Source organism: Girardinichthys multiradiatus, chromosome 2 (genome assembly GCF_021462225.1).
Source record: "Girardinichthys multiradiatus isolate DD_20200921_A chromosome 2, DD_fGirMul_XY1, whole genome shotgun sequence".
Classification (NCBI taxonomy): Eukaryota; Metazoa; Chordata; class Actinopteri; order Cyprinodontiformes; family Goodeidae; genus Girardinichthys; species Girardinichthys multiradiatus.
Window position 1 is genome coordinate 32,555,205 of NC_061795.1, and position 22,628 is coordinate 32,577,832.

The following is a 22,628-nucleotide window of genomic DNA, read 5'->3' on the forward strand; positions in this document are numbered from 1 at the left end:
AAAATTACCAAGCATTCTGTTTATTCATTTGTTTTTACTCATGCTACTTTGTTGGTTTGATTTTCACTATCCTTGGAGGTTAGAAAATATGAAATATAGATTATTTTATTTATCTCATTCTTTGTGCTTTTGTTTTGGCAAGAGAAAGTCATCCAGCTGCCACATGATGTGAGTTTGTGGTTTTTATCTCCTCTGTGTTATTAAGCTGTTGTCATGGTCTTTTATTCATCTCATTAATAACAGCGCCCTTGAGGTGGAGCACCGTGACCCTGTTTTCATCGCTGGTGAGCACAAGCATGCACACAGTAGGACACCGAAATGCTCACAAACACACAATCACCAGCACAGCAGATCCTGACAGCAGCTCCCTTTGAGGCAGCACCCATCTCAGCTTCCCGCACGAGTACACAAAGAAACTCCACACATGTATGCAGAGAAGAATTATGTATGAGCATGCAGATGTGGACATGCACTAAATTATGTCTTATTTAACTCTTAACCCTAACTCTTAAAATTCAAATGCATTTGACCCCAATGACTAAAAAATGTCCACCTCCCAAAAAACTACTAAAACCTCCAAAAAACTACTAAAACAATTACACCTATTGATTTTTTTTTTCAACTTTAAATTGAACAATCTACTACTTAATTCTGAAATATTCATTTCATATATAAATTTATATTTTGCGGGGATTCAACCTTTTAAAGGACGCTATATGTTTACTTAACTTCAGAGTAACAAATTACTAAAATATTGTGCATAAAATACTTTTCAATAAGTATTTGATTTTTATTAGCAGTAGGCCTTGTGATGGATCAATGATTGGCAGCAGCACGGATTCTTGTATATGTATTTATTTTTTTATTTGTTTGCATTGTCAGATTTAAAAAGAAATCACTTCGCACTCAAAAGGACGTTATTTTTCTTGTCGGTATCGGTTTTTATATTGCATAGCTGTTTTAAGTTAATTTTTTGAAATAAGAGAAAAAAAATCACTTGTTTTTAAAAATAAATATCCTCGGGCAAATTGAAGCTATATTCATTCCACACAGCCAAAATGGCTTGAAAATAATGAAAACATAAATGGCACAAAATGTCCTTGGGATCTCTCAAGGGTTAAAATAATGAATAAAAAGAAGAGCTACATTTGGTTCTGCTGAATCACAAAGAATCTAAAACAAAATGGCCAGGAAATCAGAGTGAAGCTGAATAAAATGGAACAATGGAAAGGCATGGAAGGAGTCAAATTAGGCATTTTTTCAGAAAAATAAAGAAAAATGCAGCTTGGATTGGGCTCACACTGAAAATTATTAGTTGGTTTTTCTTTTTGTAAAACCTCGAGTTTAGTGTACTGTTGATTATCAAAGTAGTCTCTCCAAACTCGAGTTGTCTATCACTTCTATGAGGCTGATGCAATCTGAAATTAACTTTAGGAAAGGTTTGGGATAAATTGTACAACAGTTTTGAAAAAAATCTGTGAATGAAGAGATTTCTAAAAATTAGAAAACTATATATATTGTACGTTGCATTTTTGAAAGTAAATTTGGTGTCCTTAAAATACAAGAAACTCAGCCAGAGACGGCTTCGCACATTTCAATTCATTTGCGGTTTGGATGCATTTGGGTGAAAATCTCCTGCTGTTGCTACAGCTGAGAGGATTTGCTAGGTGAGGACTGTGCCACCTGTGAGTGCTTTGGTGGTTTTGTGTTGTGTTTGTGTTTTGACCACTTTCTTGCTGTTTATGTTCTTAAGGTCTTGCCTTATTAGTTTATTTCTTTGTGTTTAGTTTCTTTGTTTATTCTTCTGTTTTTTGAACATTTTGAATTATTTCTGTTAGATTTTTTCCCCCTGGATCTGTTCAGCCCCATTCAGATTAATTAGTCTCTCTCCTCCTTACTTGAAAGTTCGGCCTACTTTCACTCTGCCACAGCTGCTACATATTTATGCTACTAACTTCTCTGGATTCTTCTGTTTAGCTGCTTGTTCCATGCTGTTCCATTTCCTGTGCTTCATGCCAATTCTTAGTGTGCCTGATCATTGAGTAAGTTCTCATTATTTTATTATTAAATTACTCAGTTTCACCTCCATTTGTGTCTGCATTTGAGTCTTCCAACCAAAACATGACAGATACATGCTTTCACCTCAAAGTCTCCAAACAACACCAGGAATTGTTGTTACCTTTTTTGCACGTTGCTTTTGAATACATCCTAAATACAGGGACTAAGTCATTAAGCTGGTGACACTGCTGCAGAAACTGAAACTCCCCCTTGTGGTGGGTGAAGGATTCAACAATTAACTAGCAAAAATGCTGCCTGTTGTAGTCCAAAACTAAAATGTTTTTGTTCACGTTTAAACCGGTGTTAGTACCTTCACAGCTAGCTACTGCAGGAAGTTAGAAAGCAGCAGATCAAAACTCCCAGTTAGCAATTGCTTCAAAAGTTATGGGATTGTTTTAAAAGTCTATATGGCAACCAATGTAGATTATCACATGTTCAGTGGCTTTTGAAATTGGGTGTTGCTGTGAATGCTTTAATATTTAATTGGGAATACCATTAGGTCTGAATTAGCCCACAGAATCCTACTGCAAAAAACGTGCATTTTTTGCATATTTAGCATATTTTGTGTAACAGTATTTAAACTAATGCTCACAGGATAAGATGAGGCTAAACCCATAGTATGTACACTGCACTGTGCATACATATGACGTCTGCCATAAATCACACACCACTGTGTCCTTGCAGTTTGAACATGTATCATGGAGATCAATGCTGGGGTCAAGTCGAATACTGTTATGGTGCCCTCGCAAATACCACATCAGCCAATAAATACAGCAGGCTGATAGACTATTGAACGATATGAATTTCTCACCCTATTGACTCACAATGGTTAACGTGTGCGTGCATGAGTGAACGCCTGAACTGGTCTAAACCCAAATGTGAAAGAGTGCATTCTTCATGTAGACATCAGAGCCATGTTCATCTGATGAAATTATAATGAGGTGTGGTGGAATTAATACCTTGTTAAACTGTCAACTAATCCCATGAAAAATAGATTCATCACCTTTGTTTACGTTAAGCCAGAAAGTTTTATTATTTCATCTTGGATTTAATAAGTTAATATTGGCTCTATCTAGCTTTATCACAACGCAGTATTTTGAGTGTTGTTACTATTAAGATTTTACTTCTAATAGCTTTGAGTAAAACACATCATATCAACGTGTAATCAAAAAATATCCAAGTTGAACTTAAAGAATCAAACTAGACTGTATTATAAACAAGACACAAAATAAAGGAGGCAATCTACAACATGCAACAATTTCATTTAAAGCACACACTCCTTTAAATATAAAGCCTTGTTTAAATCCAACATATTCAACATAAAACTCAATATTACATTTTTTGGGAACTTTAAAACAGAATTATTTTTTTAAAAATATACCAAACTTTAAACATCCTGTTGGTCACTGTTCAATCTATCATCCAAAAATGTAATTTAAGTATGTCACAATTATAAACCTACCAACACATGGCCTCACATGGGCTCACCACCCCAAAGGGGTCTGGCGCATTGTTGTATGGGTGGCTGCCATGTTTTTGAATATGCTTTGGTCATTGCATTATAACTCAAAAACATGGAAGGTTTTGAGTTATAATGCAATAACCAAAGCATATTCATATACTAGAATGGTTCAGACCAAAATCTAATTGATAGATTGATTGAGCTGTAGCAATGCTTCAAAACTGATGTTAACAGTACAGATTCACTCTATCAAATATGACTGAACTTGAGTTTTTTATCAAAGAAGAATGGGTAAGAACTGCAGTCTCTGTCTCTGTGTAAATCTGGTGGAGACATAGCCCAAAACATTTGCAACAGTAACTACAGAGAAAGGTGGCTGAATCCAAATGCATGACACACTTTCAAATTTAAAGCTGCAAGAAATGCTAAAAAACATGCCTCATGTATCCTCTCCTCCACACTCGTGCACTGCTTCCATCCACTCTCCATCGGACAAAATGGCAATAAATACATTGAAGTTATGGTGGGGAAATGAGGAAATGGGAAAAAACTACAAGGGGTATGAATACTGTATCTTTGAAAGGCCCTGTAAATCACTGAAACACCACCCTCTCGCTGAAAATACCTGATCGAATACCCACTGAAAACACTTTCAAACCAATTCATTGCTTTCTAATCAGAGAAATTTCAACCAGACTTTTACTTTTTAAACAAAAAAAGGGTCATTACCTTTTAATATTTCTTTATTTGAAGCACATTGCTTTTATTCAAGGAGCCACCAAAGCACACACAAGTTTCTACACCGTTTGGAAGTTTTTGTTCACTTTATTAGTTAGAGATCTAAACGCTCTTTTTCCTAAAAATGTATAAAGTGATCCTGTGACCAGCCTTTGAAAATAAAAGGAAACTGCTGTAATGTGTGTAGTTCATATCTGCAGGGGGTCTTAAGAGTAGAGGATAGCAAAATGCCATCCTCTTTTTTTCCTTGTGGTAGCATCATGTTAAGGTCACGATGTGCTCAGGGTAACAATGGCTAAATGCAGCTCACACAACTATTCTTTATTGTTCTCTTCAATATTTATTCCTCACCCAGTCTCACTCAGCTGCGCTTCTTCCACCTTGACTAATCACATTGTAATCACAGTGCACACACGCACACACACACACACACACACACACACACGCTTTCCCCTCACCCTCCACATTGTGAAATGATCATTGAGGAGCGAGTGTGTGGCTGACACAGTCTCCACAGCAACGGCAGTTAGGACCAAGAGGGGGGCTGGGGCATCTTGAAATGTGTGAGTGATGAGAGCTCTTACAAACACACACACACACACACACACACACACACACACACACACACAGACATAAACAGGTGCACACGGCCACACACAAAGGTGCCAGCTTTGACAAGAAACCCATTTACACACATGTACAAGTTCACGCACAAGTACACACACACACAACATGAGACCTGGGAAGCTGAGAAAAGGGGATGAAAGCCAGAGTGGAGGGAGGAAAAGAGGGGAGTGTTGCTTCCTGGTGAGATCTTCTTCCTATCTTATCCGCATGCACACAGAGACATGTAGAAATATGGAAACAGTGACAAAGCAGCACATAATCACACAGATTCAATCATTTATGAAAGCAGATCTATAATTTAAAAAGTAGCATGAAAGATTCAGAAGGCAAAGTGCATTGTTTAATCTGGCACACGCCCTTTAATTGCCCTCCATCAGGCCCCCATTTCCTTCTGTCTTCTGGGCTCCTGTCACCACAGACTGGTTTTTAATCACTGACCACAGCCTGGCCCAGACAACTAGGAGGTCAGAGATCTGTGTTAGGGGATCAGAAGAAAAACATGTCTGACTTCTGACCGACAGCATTCCCTATAAACACCCTGAATCCCAGTTTGCACACATTTTATTTTATTTTATTTTATTTTCTTTCCCCAGGTTGTCATTTCTAATCCTCGCTCTGGTTGTTGCCTTTTCACTGACCTCCTACTCCTCCTCCTGCCTCTCCCTGTAGCTTAATTCCCACACTCAACTCTCAGGCGTGTTTAAGCATCCTTTTCAGGTAACCTCACACCTGCGTCCACTCTGACACCTGCGTATCATACAGTTGTTCACAGTTCCCACAGACAATAAACACTGGAGATGCTTGGCAGAGAGGTATTAGGCACAAAATGACCGTATATATTTAGCTGTCATTTCATTATATATATATAGTATAGAAATTTACCTCACTTTCTTGTAATTAACTCATTTTTGGTGGCCTTTGTGAATGAGTTTGTTACGTTTTATTTTAGCAGCTCAAAAGTCAAAACATAGACAGCAAATACATAAAGAAATAATTGACATATTAGATAAGAAATAAATAACTAAATTGTAGCAATACTGGCAAACAATATGTGCGCTATTTAATGATTTATTTGGTCTTTTTGTCCACTTTCTCCAAATTATTATTATTTAATCAAATATATTATTATTATATTATTATTAATTCTGAGTCAGACTGAGAAAATGAATGAGTCTCTGGAATAAACGTGAAAATAACATTCACTGTGAAATGTTTACTCTTTGTTCTTCCATTTAAAACAATCGAATTGATGTGTGTCAAAAAATATATTAAATAAAAAACATCAAACGTGCCCAAGACAGGAACCACATCCTGAAAAGAGGCTGTAATTAACAGGAAATTAACTGCCAGTAGCAATTCTAGTTAAAATGGTCTTACCTGGAAGGTAGAAGTGTGGTGACTTTAATCCAAACATGATTCCCTGGTTTCTCCTGCTCTCACTCTGAGAGTCCGGGTCAATGGAGGCAGCAGGATCAAGCTTCAGTCGACCAGGTTAAAGAGCGTGTAGTGGGTGAAAGTCATCAGACAGCTTCCTGCTCTCCTGCCTGCTCCCTTCAGGCCCTAGGAGGAGGTGTGAGTGGGGGGTGTTGAGGATGAATCAGGAGGGAGGTCAGCCTCTGTCTCCCCTCCTCCTACTCACTCCTCACTTCCTGGAATGAACCCCGTGCAGAGAGCAGAGAAGAAAAGAAAGCATTCAGAGAGAGCAAAGTGAGAAAGGAAAATGAGCTGAGGATGGGTCAGAGTGTGCCATCTTTCTCTGAGGAGACTGCCTGGGAGGGGAGAATCTCTGAGAGAAGTTGGGAGGTTGACAGGAAGGGTGAAAAAAGGGGAGAGAGAGCAGATAGAAAGAGTCTTCAGTCAGTGTCCTCTCCTCTTTTTAGAGTCCTGCGCTTTGTAATCCCTTCCTTGTTATTCACTCAGCGGCCTCTTGCTCATTTGCCGTCTAATGATCTGTTTTTGTGCTCCTCTGTTCTTTACTCCTGCTTCATCCTCCCTCCTTCGCCTCAGTCCCACCACTGGCTGCTCAGATCTGCTAGAAAGAGAAGAAGGAGGAGGAGGGACGGTGGGTAGGGAAGGAGGATCATAAGACACATGAGTGAGGGAGAGATGAATGACTTTGTGTTGGTGCACACACAACTCTGTGTGTGACTGTGTGCAATCTGAAGAAAGGAGGAAGGATGATGGAGCTGGTGAGTAAAACAAGAGAGAGAAAAAGAAAGGGGAAAGAGAGGCAAGAGGGTGTTGATGCAGTTCTCATTATCAGTAGATTGGACTTGTGCCTGAGTGACAGCTGATTCATCATGGGAGAGAAAAAGAGAAAGAAGGAGGGGGGGTTAAACCGGCCCTTAAGCATCTGCTTTATTCTGATCTCCTCTTTTCTTCATCTTTTTGTCCTGAAAATCAACGGACCACTAATTTCAATCTCAGACTTGCTTTTGCAAAATTACAGTTTTACAATTTTTACTATTCAACCCCCAAATTGGGCAAAAACTCCCACTGGTCCTCCATCCAAGGGTAGTGATCATGCACAGTGCCTCTGGTGCTCTGCTCACTGGTGGCACCACATCAACTCCACAGAGTCATTTTGCCTCTTGTGGTTTCCGTCTGTGTGTCCACGGCAGCCTGGAGTAACCTGGCCCGCTCCATCGCTGTCTCCATCTCCACCAGAGGAGCCTTCATTTCTCTCTGTCACTTCCCCTCTTGCACATAGGGTGAACGCAGCCTTCTCCCTCCCTGCTCCAGCGCACACATTCACAACAGAGGCATGAATGTGCAAATTGTTTTTCCTCCACTTATCTTTTCCTTGTGAGCAGAGCAGGAACGTGTGCTTGTGATGAGATTGATTGAAAATTCTGAGAGGAGCTATCAATAACCCTGTTAATCTCAGTTGGATCAATAAGGAAAGACAACTGCAGGACACCATGTACAGAAGGCACACACTTGTAACCTGTAACAATCATACTGTGCTGTGCAAGAGTATTTAGTCATCTCCCACTTCTGTATATTATGCTTTGATGTTTTTTTCTATGAACTTTTAATGTGGTTTTGATCCTAGAAGTTTAAAGGCTTTATTTGGGGGGTTTTCAAAGTTTTCCTTGAGCTTTGACTGATTTGTCATGCATTTTCAGTACATTACCTGATCATTTATGGAGATTCTTGTTGCTAAGTCAATTAACATTGACCCATAAATATTTCAAGCATCATATACACGTAAAAACAAATTATTAAAAAAAAGAAATAGGATACCCCACAACAGCCTGTGTGTGTTTTTCTCTAACTTATCTGGACATATAAATCAATTATAATACAAGTAATATAAATAATAAATAAAAATAGAACAAAAATAGTTTTCAGATTTCCTGTAAACTGTAATAAAAATAGCAAATTCTGGTGAGAGATACATTTGGACAGCCTTGCATTTATTCCTACTTAAATTTGCTTAAACCACATGTGTATCACATCTGGTTTGCCCTGTTTAAACCTCAGACATTTATTTCGGTGTGCTCCTGACAGTTGAAGAGTGAACACCACGGTGAGATCCAAAGAGCCAGACTAGAAAACCTCCATAAAATACAGCATTCCTAGAAATCGACCTCATACCAGCTGGGAAGCATAGAGCTGGAAGTGTTATAGTTTTTGGATGCCTTGCTACAACAGGTTCCGGCCACCATCAGAACATTCACCATGTGGTCTACTCTGTATCAGAGGGTGATTGAAGAAAATGTAAGACATCTCTTGAAAATAATGAAGCAGAACTAAACTCTGTAACATAACAGTGACCCAAAACATACCAGTAAATCCAAGTCCTGGGCTGAGTCAAAGCCTAAATCCTTATCATTTTGAGCTTCTGTAGAATAATTGAATTGGGCTGTTCATGCAAGAAACCCCTCCAACATCTCACAGCTGAAAGTAAATAGTGGGATAAACTTTCCTCACACCGATGTCATAGACTGGAAGATGGCTACAAAGAGCGTCTCACCAAAGGTATTTCAACCAAAGGGGTAAAACAAGCCATTAGGGGCTGGGCTCTTCTAACATTTTCTTCAAACAGAAAATACATATTTGTTGATATTGTTTAGTGATTTAAAAAGCTGTATTATTTTTTGTGCAATTAAATCCATTTCTTTTTCAGGGATAAAAAAAAACGGATATTATGCATGGATATGTGAACATCTTTTAATAAAGAAATTAATATTTAATGGGGTCTTCTAATTTTTACACATGACTGAACAAAGGCTCCTAAACTCAAGATGTAAAAATAATGAGTTGACACATAAAGGATGACTTCTTCCTCACTTGTCTACTTTTGTAATTTTTTCTGTAATAATTTTTTGTCATGGGCAGGTTAATGACTGGTCCAAAAACATGTAAAAAGTGGTGAAATAATTTTTTGACAATAACTTTTAAACTGTAAATCTTTTAGTAGCTTGGAAGCAACACATGAACTAATTAGAGGTGGACTCACACTTTTGCACAGTACAGTTTGCATGCAAATATTCTCAAGGAAATTAAGTTGACAGCCAACGCAGGGTTCTCACTCAGACTGATGAAACGCAGAGAGAGCAGTTGTGAAACATCTGCCGACCACAAACTGACAGCGAGGACAGACTGGAATGAAGAGATAAAGAATACTTAAGAACCAGCAAAGAGGATAGAGAGGCGGTGGTGTGAAGAGAGTAAAAGTGATGACACTGTTTGGGTCTTGTGAGTCTGATAGTTTCTTTTTAGTCCCTTCTAATCAGATATTACTTTTTCTTCCCATTACGTTATCCTCCATAACGTACGCAAAACTACCATCACACGTGTAAACACTTGTGACCTCCGGGTCGAGACAGCGGAGACCTTTTGGCCCCTGAGGGTCACGTTCTGCTGCTCAGAGCACAGTTGGAGAGGTCAAGAGAAAAAGGAGGAGGAGGACGGGGGCCAATAAAAACACAGCACAACCTGTGATGATTACAGACAAAAGCCAATAACGAGTGCCCACCTTTGACCTTAATGCCGTGGAAACGTGAGGGAATGCCTGTCACCGAGGGAGCAGTATAACTTAATCAATCACCAAACCAAGCAGGAGGAAACGGGGGGGGGGGGGGGGGTTGAAAGAGGAAGTGAAGAGGAAGAAAAAGACAGCTGAGAGATGTGAACTAGCCTCACCAGTCCTTATCCTCATTGGGGCTCTTGTTCTGTCTTCACACACATACACACAGGGAAGAAGCGACACCCCCCATCTTCGTCTTTTTCTCTATCATTTGCCTGTCAGACAACGGCTGTGGGAGAATAAGAGCTGACACCTTGGTCCCAGCAGCAACCAGGGGCTGCCATCAGCACTTAAGCATTTTCTCTCTCTGCTACCTCCCTCTTTACTCCCTTGTGCCCATGCTGCACACTAACTGCTGACAAGGAGCACAGAGAAAAGGACAAATAAAGGCAAGAAAAGATGAAAATAACTAGAAAAAACCCTCTCCCCTCAGTCTGGCATCTTTGCCATCCTTTCTTGCTTTCTCTGCACCCCACCCCCACCCCTTATCCGAGCCCCAGTGAGGTCACTGACCCTGAGTGAGTGAGCCTCATTACCCAGTCGCTCTGTATCTGCTCACACAGCAAGCACGGGAGGAGCCGACTGGAGGAACTGTAACAAATTTGTGATTCCTGAAGTCATTCAAGCTGTTTAAGAGGAGGCATTTAAAGAGGCTAGTGAAAAGATTAAAAGAGCGATTCAAGGATTGGAGGAGTGGAGAGTAAAGTGATGGATATTGCGAGACAAGGAGCAAAGAGGGTGTTTTTCACATTGGATCAAAGATAATTGTCAGTGGAAGTCATTATCCACATATCCCACATCTTCTTCCAAACAATCCTCCTCAACACTTCTATTCTCTTAATCAGCTTTTCCCTGTCTTCTGTACCATCAGGAATATAATTGGACACTGATGGGTGCGTTGTGGACCCCAGACTGTAAAAAACAATTTCAAAATCCAGCAACAAGAGCTGCAGGGACATGAAGCTGAATTTATGCGACCGTTTATAAAGGATCATCATTACAGATCTTTGTCCTATCCTCAGAAACATATCTTCCCTATTAAGGCCAAACTAAAACATCTGAAATATGAACATGCCAATCTAGATGAAAACGTTGCAGCTTTCCATTTGAACTCAGAAGGCTGAAGTCCAAAGATTTAAGTCTGAAAAATCAACAGCAGTTCATTTGAAAACAGTGATATCGATTCTTCTTGAACCTTGTCACATTATGTTTTGATCATCTGGCACAAATGGGTCGAGGGCAATCCACCTCTTCAGGTTCCTGACTTGATGACAGGGCCCAGGACGGCTTCTGTTTCCAAATTCTCCGAGGGGGTTGAGGCTCTTCTCCATCCCTGCAGAAGAAAAGCGTCCCCTCAGCATGATGGAGCCAGCCCCATGTTTCATGGTGGGGATTATGGGTTTAAGAAGACATCCATCGCTTCTTTTCCACCAAACATGTATTGGCCTAAAAGTTACATTTTGTTCTCATCTGACCAGAGCAACCTCTTCTCGTGACAGACTGCAGAATGACTTTGTGAAGCTTGAAAATAATCATTTTCTTTCTACTTCACAGTTATGCTCTACCTTGTGTTGCTATAACACATAAAAGTGACAAAATGTGAACTGGTTTAAGGGGTGCAAATACTTTTACAATGCACTGCATGACTGCATCTCTCTGCACGTGTTACTGTATGTATATAGGATTAAATGAACGGGAACTATTTTTGGATTTTCTTGGGCCCCAGATTTTACCACTACAGATGCACTCTGGGACTCAGGCTCTGTGGTGCCGCTCTGGCTGTGAACCTATCCTAAACATGTCATTGATGTGTGTTTACACAGACATCAGAGTGTGGCCTGCTGCAGCCCTAAATCAGTGCTGATACTGGCTCGGCTGACGGTATCCCAACCCAGCATGAAGAGCAGCGTAAATCAAGGCTGCTAATGGGCCCGAGCCACAGGACTTCACTGAACTTGTCTCCCTTCCTACCCTCGTCCATCTGTCCGTTTGCAAGTATGAGCGAACACACTGACACCAAGGGGAGAATTAGCATGCTGTTGTGACATTCAGAGATTCATCAGATCCTATATTTAGCAATGTCTTTTTCCTGATTGTGTATACTGATATAAAGCAGCATTTAAATACTTATAGGTAATGGATGACACAGCGTATTTTAGCTATATAGTACCTATTTCCCAACCCTTCTAGATCTACATGGTCCCACCACCTCGGTGCCACTGTCCACTGTGAACCAGAGAGAGACTAAACGTCTCTCGGCACATTTCCCCGCCTTGACCTTCCCACTGAGAGGTGGCCTCTCACCTTTATCTCTGAACCTAAAGTTTGTATCTGTTCTTTCTGATGCTCTCTGACCTCTGAGGATCATAAATCACTTCCGCAGACACCTACTGACTCTAAAACATTTCCCTCTGATCTCTCACAGCGAGATATTTCTCTTTTCCTACATCCAGTCACGATCCTTCACAAGAGGTCAATATGGCAGAGATGACTGTGTACAAGAGGAGGCAACATGTGAAACGTACATTACTCATCTATGATAAATTGAATGCCTCATGCCTTACAGCTGGATATGATGCATTGTAAAAGTTTTCACACCACTGACTCACCACTTTTTCATATTTTTCCATGTTACATCCACAAAACTAACATATATTTTATTAGGATTTTAACTTATAAGCCAACACACAGTAACACTTAATTGTGAAAGTGGTGTGAAAATAACACAGTCAGTCAGTCATTTTCTACCGCTTATTCCATAGTGGGTTGCGGGGAAGCTGGTGCCTATCTCCAGCAGTCTATGGGCGAGAGGCGGGGTACACCCTGGACAGGTCACCAGTCCATCACAGTTCAACACACAAACAACCATGCACACACCTAAGGGCAATTTAGAGTGACCAATTAACCTAACAGGCATGTCTTTGGACTGTGGGAGGAAGCCGGAGTACCTGGTGAGAACCCACGCATGCACGGGGAGAACATGCAAACTCCATGCAGAAAGCCGGGAATTAAACCCAGGACCTTCTTCCTGCAAGGCAACAGTGCTACCAACGGCCGTGCAGCCCAAAAACAACACAATGTTTTAAAATTTTTTACCAATAAAAGTCTGTCAAATGGGTGTATTAGTATTCACAACCTTTTACTCTGACATCCCTAAATGACATCAAGTACAATCAGCTGCCTTTGGCAGAGAATAGAATCCCACTGTTTGCCATTTTAGCTCAATGTAAATACAGCGGTTCTCTGTGGTGGAAGTGCACATCACCCTGAACACACCAAACCCCTGCTGAAAGTGGTGGTGGCACCATCACGCTGTGGGGAAATACAGGGTAGAACTGGGAAAAAAAAAAAAAAAAAAGCGGTTAGAGGCCTCAAAAGAATTGATGGAAGATTCACCTTTTAGTCCAAAACTCCCAAAGTTTTTATCTGGAATTCTGAAATGACAGATTTGTAGGAACCCTGTCCTCCTTAACAAAAGGCAGATCCAAATCATGACAGGAAAACAGCTTTTCAAAGCCACCAGATCCTTTTATTTCAAGAGTAAATTACTTTTACTTTAAATTTCAGACAGATGTATTTGACTAAAACATTGTGGAACTCATACGGTAACCTGTTTTTTCTGCATATCACAAATTCCTGGGATTCTTGGCAGACTGGTGTATGCAGTGGGTGTTGTCACTTGTCAGTCAGCTGTCACTTAGCATCTTGCACTGCTGAAATCAAACTCAAAGAAAAGGCTGAGTAAAATAGTTTAGACTGGGTTGCAGGTTCACATTCCAGCAGGACAGATCTTCATCTTGTTGAGGCTTAAAAATTAATGTTCAGAGATGTTCTCAATCCAATCTGACCGAGCATGAGGGAGTAGAATGTAAAGGTGGTAGAGACATACCCCATGTAGTTGCATGCTTGCAACTATAACTGTGGTTAAAAGCAGTTCTATAAAGTATTGATCAAGGTAACTAAATACAAATGCATGCCACTCTTTTCAGATTTGAGCTAGATTAAAAAACTAATTCAAAACCATTTTTCTTACACTTTACAATTATGCACTTCTTTATGTAGGTCTATCACATAAAATCCCAATAGAATACGTTGACTTTTTGGGTTGTGATATGACGAAAAGCTGAAACAATTCACAAGGTATGAATCCTTTTGCAAGGCACTGCAAGGATAATTGTAGTTTTACTGCCAGCACACACACCCACACACACCTATCTTCATTTACACACACACACACACACACACACGCACACACACACACACACACACACACACCCACACCCACACACACACATTACCTGGGGGTCTGAGCTCCCCCTCTTCAGGCCCTCAACCCACATGCTCATCTCAATTAATCACCCAACAAAACAGATGTCAAGAACAAAGGAGCGATCTCCATCTCCAGCCCTGTGGGGTAAAAAAGGGGGAGGAGAAGGGAGGAAGAGCAAAGGGAGGAGGTAAGAAACAGGAAGCAGGAAAAGCAAATGGCTTGTGGATTTGTTTGAAACTGGTAGAAAGGGAAGTGTTAGTGGGTTACGAGCTTCAAGACAAGCCAGGGAGCTACTGTACAAAACAAGAGGAAAAAGCAAAAAAGGATGACAAAAAAAGAGAAAAAGTACCATCATTTTAGGAAGAGATGGGAACCGAGAAAACAACAAAGCCCTGGAGATGAAAGACAGTCTCAAAAACAATGGGTGCAAAATAATGCTCGGCAGTGTGCAGAAATAGAGCAAAGATTGAAAACCTGCCAAGATAAAGACAAACCCCCGCTTTTGAACTGTCACTTCGCCACGATACTGTCAGAAAACAAGCGGGAGTGCTGACAGGTTTCAGCTGCTTTGAAGGAGACCAAATCATATTTTATTCACAAACGCATCTTTTACAGCTTTCATCGCAAAGATCGTAACCTGTTGTTAAGAGCTGAATTCTTAAATCTTCTGCTAAATTATTGACGTCTACATAATGTTCAGACAGGGGGGTTGGGAAGAGAAAACAGGGAAAGAAAGGGAAGGAGGGGTTGGGAGAAAAACAAAACAAACCGTCAACAATTTGATTAAATAAATCAATGTTACAGAGAAAAGAGGCATCAGTCTGCTGGAGATATCAGCTTCTTTTTCTTCCTGCCATCCATTGTTGTGTCTGTGTCTTTCTGCAGAGAGTGGACGCTAAAACACTTCGCTTGCATCAATAACGCACAGATAACAGCCCAGTCCTCAGTCTTTAAGCACAGCCTTAAATCACATCAGCCCAGACGGAGGGCAGCAAATAAACAGAAAGGAGGAGGAATGAGGAGGAAATGCTTAGCACTTACAAGACACATCACATCAACATCTCTGCGGTGCTGCTGAAACGATCACAATTTATAAGTGCACAGCAATTTGTGCTGCATTAAAACAAGACTCTGTGATTTAGGTGTGAGTTTCCACACTGAGCAACATGCTGAGAGAAAGGAGAAAAAACAGAGTAGGTGATTGTCTGTGTTTTACACATAAGTCATCTTTTCCTTCAGGCCATGTTTTTGTTTGTTTGTGTGACAGCATCACAATACTGAGCATTAAAACAAACCTCCATCCTAACTCATAACCTTTTTCATGGTACACTTCCTAACAAGCAGTGATGAGAAATTAACAATCTGTTGTTTTCTAAGAACAATAAACAACAGTTGAACAAGCTCCAGGACACTTTACGTTTATTAGCACCCCTGATAAAAAGGTGTAAAAATCCTTCAAATAAATTCATCTTTTATGGCAGCAGCACATTCTCACATGGCAAAAACCTAGAAAAATCCCAAATTAACTTTCTTTGCAGTCACATCGTGGAGAAAAAGTGTCATGTTAAGAAGTAATTGCTTTTAATAAAATCATCTTTGACAGTCACTGATATATCACTGTTTTCAGTTCTTTTCCCTTGTATGTTTTAGCTATTGTTTTCACAATTTTTCCCTTCTGTCGTTTTCTCATTTGCCTGCTTTTACTTTTTTTATTGCTTTTTTTCTTTTATAAATATATATATATATATATATATATATATTTATATATATATATATTACAATGGGAAAGACAAGAGAACATTCCATTTAAATGAGGCAAGTGTCTGTTAATCACGATATTCAGGAAATGACTTCAAGAAAATAGCTATTTTACTAAAACTACCAATATCTACAGTCAGAGAAATATTTAAAAACATCTGGAACTGTGAGAAATCATCTTCCAACCATGCACAGTAAGCAGAATGGTAAGAAGGGAAACATCTCCAAATCTCGCTGTTAGAGAACTGGAGAAAACTGCTTTTTCTGCATTGCCATCATAAATATAAACATGCAGAGTTTGTTAAATTCTACTGGGACTTTAATTGGGACTCTGTGCTTTGTTCAGATGGGAATAAGATTAGGCTTTTAGCAACAAACACACCAGCCGGTTCTGGTGTAAAACAAAGAATGAATTTGAGGTGCTGTTAAGTATGGTGGAGGATCTGTGATGCTCTGGTCCTGTTTCTCCTCTTAAGACCCCGGGAAACTTGCTAGAGTTTATTTCATCTTTTTCAAATTTCAGTGTGAGATTATACTACTGTAATAAAAGATGGCTTTATTTTAAGGCTTGTTATACGTCTTAATAGGTGTGCCGATAATTGTGGAGAACGCTGTATGTGAACATAAAATTCCATAAATTTTAAACTTTAGCGACTGGCCTTGTAAACCTAATAACTGTATAATATCAGTAACCACCTGGGAGCCATATTGGATTTACAAACCTTTACACCAATATTAATAATGTCATACCCAGTTTTGTGTTTGTGTTTTTGTTTATTTCTCCTGGTCTGGTCCTTAAGTTTACCCTTACTTCTGTGTTTTTGTCTTGTTAATTGATTTCACTCTCTGCAGTCTGACCACACCTGTTCCTTGTTCCCCTTGATTACCTGGTCCCCGTATTCATTGGTTCACCCTGCTTTCCGTTTTGTATTTAAGCTCCTTAGTTGCGTGTTTTCCCCGCTGGTTCCTTGTAACAGCACTAGTTGTTTTTTTACAGAAAAATCATTGGGTTTGTTGCAATGAATGCTATATTTTTGATTTTTACACATTCTTCTTTTTCATGGGAGAGATCTACTCTAGCCGCCTGTGCTTGTCTGCATGTGTCATAATGTTGAATGCAAATTAAATTCAGTTTGTCAGCACCCTGTTCCAGTTTTTGATTAACAAGAAAGACCCCTCTCTGAAGACTTAGTTGTCATTTTCTCTGTCAATAGACACTTTGTTTTAACATGATCACACAGCAGGAGTGATAGCTCTAATCTTTAATGTTCATGTTTACATACATATACGTTCCTGTTAAGATCATTTTTGCTGTCGCTTTTGCTGGCGTGGCAGCTGCTTCTCGTATAGGTACAGGAGGTAAAAAACCTTGCAGTGTCCATTGTTTCCCTGCTCACATTCATCTATATTTATCCATTATTCCGATAACTCAATCAGACTAAAAGCATGTCTCAAAGACAGTAAAGCTTGGATGGCTTTTCTTATACTTCAGTTTCGCTTTTAAAATCATGCAAGACTTGAGTTGTTGTCTTTGAACTGAGCACCTTAGGAATAAACCGTTTAGTCAGTCAGTTACTCTGAACGGTGGGACGTTTGACAAGAACAGCTCTTTTAATTCTCCTGTAAACCATGTACCTATTACCTATTTCTTGCACATGTGCAAATTTAATACAAACAAAGCTCTTAATGAACTTCATCGTATATCTGAATGTTTGTTCCCAATAGAGCACTTTGCAGGTTTAACTGCTGATACTTTGAGTTTTTAAAAACAGAATTGGAGGCAGATCTTTGTTGTTCCATTCCTCTCCTGTGTGACCAGTTCCCAGTTTTCAACTATAAGCAAGACACCCTATATACTATTAGGATAAGGCTTAAATCTTTTCTTTTTTGATTAAAACTTAGTCTGGGTTGCTAATTTCAATGGTATCAAAACCTTTTGCAGTATGAGTCAAAATAGTGCAGTCTAAAGTGGTTATTGTGATATTTGTTTTCATTTTTACCTGTTTTACAAAAAACTAAATATGAAATATGTTAATTCATCCATTAATGATTTATGTAACGCTTCAAAACAACCAGCTAAGATGACCAAAGTTCACAAAAACACAGTGAGAAAAGGAAAACATAAAACCATAAAAAAACAAAAACACAAATCATAGATAAAATGCCATCGGAGTACTAGATATTGAGAGCCTGCCTGAAAAAATAAGTCTTAAAGTCAGATTAAAGATGCCTGGGTCAGTGGGGAAAGGCCAAGGGAACTTGGTTCCAGAATCGGGACGTGCCACTGAAAATGCTCGGTCACCCCAATGCTTAAGGAACATCTGATAAACGTAAAATGGCCCCAATGGCTGTTTGACATGTTAAAAGAAAAACTACATTTTGGATTATTTGTTTTCTATTATCTTGGTCTTGAAAAACTTAAGTCAGCAACAAGAGCACAATATGGGTAACTTTACAAAAACGCTTGAATTAAGACAAAAAACGCTTGATTTGTTTTCCTTGTACATTCTAATCTATAGAGATGAGTTTTGTGGTGAACTGGTGCTAAGCACAATTTGTCATAATCTGTAGGACTATGGTTGAAACATTTGAGTTTGTCACCATTTTGGCTAACTATTCTTGTGTTCTGTTTGGCCATTGGCGTCTTTATCCATGTGTTTCTGTTGTGATTGATTTCCAGTCTTTTGCACATATCTAATCATTTTTCCCACGTTTAGTTTTTGGTTTATGTCCCAGTTTTCTGTGTTCTGTGTTTTAAAGCAATTCTCCCTCAGTACTTTAATCCATGCTTTCACGCTGATGTCTTGGTTCTCTGTCAGGTCCTTTTTCTTGGGGTTCCCTGTGTCATCATTTTTCTTGGAATCCTGTTTTCTTAGTAAGTTTTTCAATTATTCAATTAAATACATTATCCTTCATCATTTCTGCCTGCCATTAGCAGATTTTGGATCGGTAATATGCAAGAAATCAGGACAGAATTGAATAAACCAGAATTAAATTGTCAGCAATTCATTAAATTTCATGAAATTGCGTTTGCAAGGTAGAGTTAATTGAGTGGCCTCCCAATTCAATTCCTGTATTTTCTCACATATTTTAATTTGAAACTTCAATGTTAGACACATCCGTTTTTATCCATATATTGATTTTTCTCTGTGTTCACCTTGGTGCTTTTTGTTTCTGTTTACTTTACAAAAGTCTTTCATAGTACCTTACACAAGGATTTTTGCTGATTCTGGTATTTCAAGCTTGTCTCTGTTACAGGTGCAAATGCATAACAGAAACAAAGAATGCACAATTTAAGTCTGAACCGAATAATTGTACCAATCTCACATGAAAAATGAGCAGACATGCACAACTTTAACAACCCTGAGCCCACTAAGCCACCTGCCCCCGCATGAAAATCCCAATTTAATCTGTGGGTATTTATATAACTGGCAGGAACATTAGGCAGCAGCGCTGAAAGCAGTCGTTACACCTGAACTGAACTGCACTGCGGTGACAGACATGGAATAAGCCTCTGATGGGCAGACGAAGGGGACACAGTGACAGTAAAGATGAAGGAAAAACAGGATATTTTTCTGACCATTTTCCCAGAGTTGTTATCTCAGCACGATCCTTTTCTGTTTGGTTCCATTTACTTTGTAGATTTTTTCTTTCTATTTCCCACTCTTCCCACCTCCTACTTTTCATCATAGTACATCCTGTAATGATTTCCCTCCACCACTGTAGAGGATACACAGCATTATCCATTATTCCTTCAAATGAAACCAGTCCTTGTCAGTGTTTTCCATCATATCAGCTAAGAAAAAAAAGGTTATCTGTGTTCAAAACTATCATAATCTATAGAATCTCCATTTACAATTATTTTTTCCCCAGCTGCTTTAATTTATTTACCAGAGAAGTACCTATAAATCTGCCACAACTGATGTCTTCATGCTAGATAGTGGGAAATAAATTAAATGAGTATTACAAACAAATCTTTCTACAGTTTTAAATCCATTCAAAATTAATTTAAGCTCAGTCTGTTTATTCAAAGAATTGTCCGGCAGTGGGGTTCCCCCTTTTGGTTTTTAATGTTTTTGCTGTTTTGTCACTTCATTGTTTCCAGTCATTAAATAATTTTTATATCAGACAAAAATAACCTGAGAAAACACAAAAAAAACTGTTTTCCAATGATTATTTAATATATTGAATGGAAGAAAAGCTATCCAAACCAACTTGTCCCTTTGTAAAACATGGATTGGGATAGTCCACCTCTGAATGGTTTAAAAATAAAATACAATACAGGTTCTAAAGTGGTTAGACAAAGTCTTGACTTCGAATTTGATTCTAATGCTGTGGTATGACCTAAATCTTTCAAAATGGTCTTGATCAATATTTCTGCAGGCTTTCTTAACTATTTTAACATTGTTCCTTGAACTTTTTCATGGTGTCCATCTCCATGTCCCTGACAATAACACCACACTGGGTAAATCATGCTTAAAACAAGGAACAAAAGGAGAAAGATAAAGAATATCAACTGTGGCTGGATGGTGTCTGAAAGGAAATAAGGATGCATTTCTTGATTTTTATAAACCTTTTGATTTCTAAATGATTTGGAGGGGCCTGCATGGTGGTGCAGTTGGTAGCAGCAAGAAGGACCTGGGGTCTTTCTGCATAGAGTTTGCATGTTCTCCCCATGCATGCATGGGTTCTCTCCAGGTACTCCAGCTTCTTCCCACAGTTTAAAAGCATGACTGTCTGGGAATTAGCCTCGCTAAATTGCCCTTAGGTATAAGTGTGTGTCTGCATGGCTGTTTGTCATGTGTGTCTTTGTGTTGCCTGTGGATGGATGGATGGATGGATGGATGGATGGATGGATGGATGGATGGATGGCTTTAGAAAGCAAGATGAACTAGAACTCAAGACCACTTTGAAGATATCTGGCCACTTATTCAAAGCATAAATGATTTAATCCGTTTGCAGAGGACTGCATTTATAATTGATTTTATTTTGTTAAAGAGAACGTAGATCCAGCCAAACATCTCATGTTTCAATAAACCATAAAACAGGTCATTTCTGAACACTTTTAGACCCGATTATAAATAGACTCCTGGTGCAAACTCAAAAACAAACTTTAAATAATTCCTGAAGCTGCACAAAGTTCTTCTTAATCTCCATAGCAAGGAAGCAATACAAGCATGAATTTGACTAGTTTCTTTCTATTGCTGTTCTGCATCTCTCGTACCCTTTCTACATCCATATTGTGGCAGCATATTCATTTCCCATTTGTGTGCTTCATGACTCACAGACACAAACATTAACACCTCAACACCACAACCCACATCTCACTAATTTCTCCTCATTTATCGCAGCTTTTTCTCCAGCTATCTCGTCCTTCGTGTTTTTGTCCTGCTCTCAGCTAGAGATGCAGGGATTCTTGTTTTTTCTTCTGAACAAGCAAACTGCCAGACCTGAGAGATGTGTAGTGCCTTGGGGAAATATTCCTATGCCTTGATATTCTTTTCACATGTTCTGACACTAAAACACATTTTATGTGATAGACCATGAAGTAGTGCATAATTATGAAGTGGAAGGAAAAGCATGTGTTGTTTTTAAAATATTTGTCTAAAAAATATTTAACAAGTTGCCATGCATTTGTAATCAGCTTATCTGAGTCACTACTTTGTAAAACCACCTTACTGAAGTTCAAGCTCAGTCAGATTGGACAGCATATTACAACATACATTTTCCAGTTTTGACTCTGATTTTCCACTGGATTTAGCTCTAGACTTTGACTGGACCATTCTAACACATATAAATGGTTTTAAACTAAACTATTCCATTGTTGCTCTGGCTGCATGTTTAAAGTTGTCCTCCTGGAAGTTGAACCTCCGCCCTAATCTAAAATCTTTGACTAGGGCAGAGGTTTTCTTCAAACATTGTTGTGTATTTAGCTCCATCCATCTCCCCATCAACTCTGATCAGTTTTCTTCCGTCTTTCTACCATCCTTCTATGAAGGGCAAATTTGTGGAGAACACAAACAGGAGATGTCCTATAACCAGATTTTCCAATCTATGCTATGGATCTCTGGAGCTCCGTGCCCAGGGTGCCAGCTAAGGTAGACGGCCATGTCTCTTCCTATTTTCAGATGATGGATTGAACGGTGCTCTGTGCGATGCTCTGGGATATTGCTTTTCCCTAAATCTGGCCGTTCCGCTGTGTTCCTGGTCTTTATGATGCTGTTTCTTGACTAGCATCCAATAAAACAAAAACCTCTGAGACCTTCACAGAGCATCTGTATTAATACTGAGACTAAACTATGCACAGGTGGACTCTATTTACTAATTGGGTGAGATCTGAAGGCAATTGGTTCCACTGAAATATATTTAGGGGTATCAGAGTACAGAAAATGCAGGCCACACTTTTCCATGCACCCTTTTTCAGAATTTATTTAGACGTTTATGTTTATTTAATATAATAAAGTACAATCAAAATATTACAGTCAATACACTAAGTGATAAACATTCAAAGCAAAGGGTAGAAATATAAACATTTATAACCCACCTCTTCTCCAGCAGCATCAAAATTATGACCTGATCTTATTTATATGGAGTACCACACCAATATACCTCCATTCTTATTCTTTCTTCTTAATACATATTTTCAGTGATGTGCTATCTATATTGACATATCAGTATAT

The 22,628-nt window shown here is 39.1% G+C and overlaps 1 protein-coding gene across 3 annotated transcripts in view; it reads right to left on the reverse strand.

The window, feature by feature from the left end:
* The window catches only part of LOC124859245 (genetic suppressor element 1-like), a 54,042-nt gene extending 47,188 nt beyond the window's left edge, over nt 1-6,854 (reverse strand). Inside the window, exon 1 of one of the 3 annotated variants that reach the window (XM_047351925.1) lies at nt 6,263-6,854. In XM_047351925.1, coding sequence (XP_047207881.1) covers nt 6,263-6,299 — 37 coding nt within the window. In that variant the 5' untranslated portion in view covers nt 6,300-6,854. The remainder of the gene's footprint in view (nt 1-6,262) is intronic. The other 2 variants (XM_047351915.1, XM_047351933.1) reach the window with 2 other exon arrangements.
* Nucleotides 6,855-22,628: the final 15,774 nt, after the last annotated feature.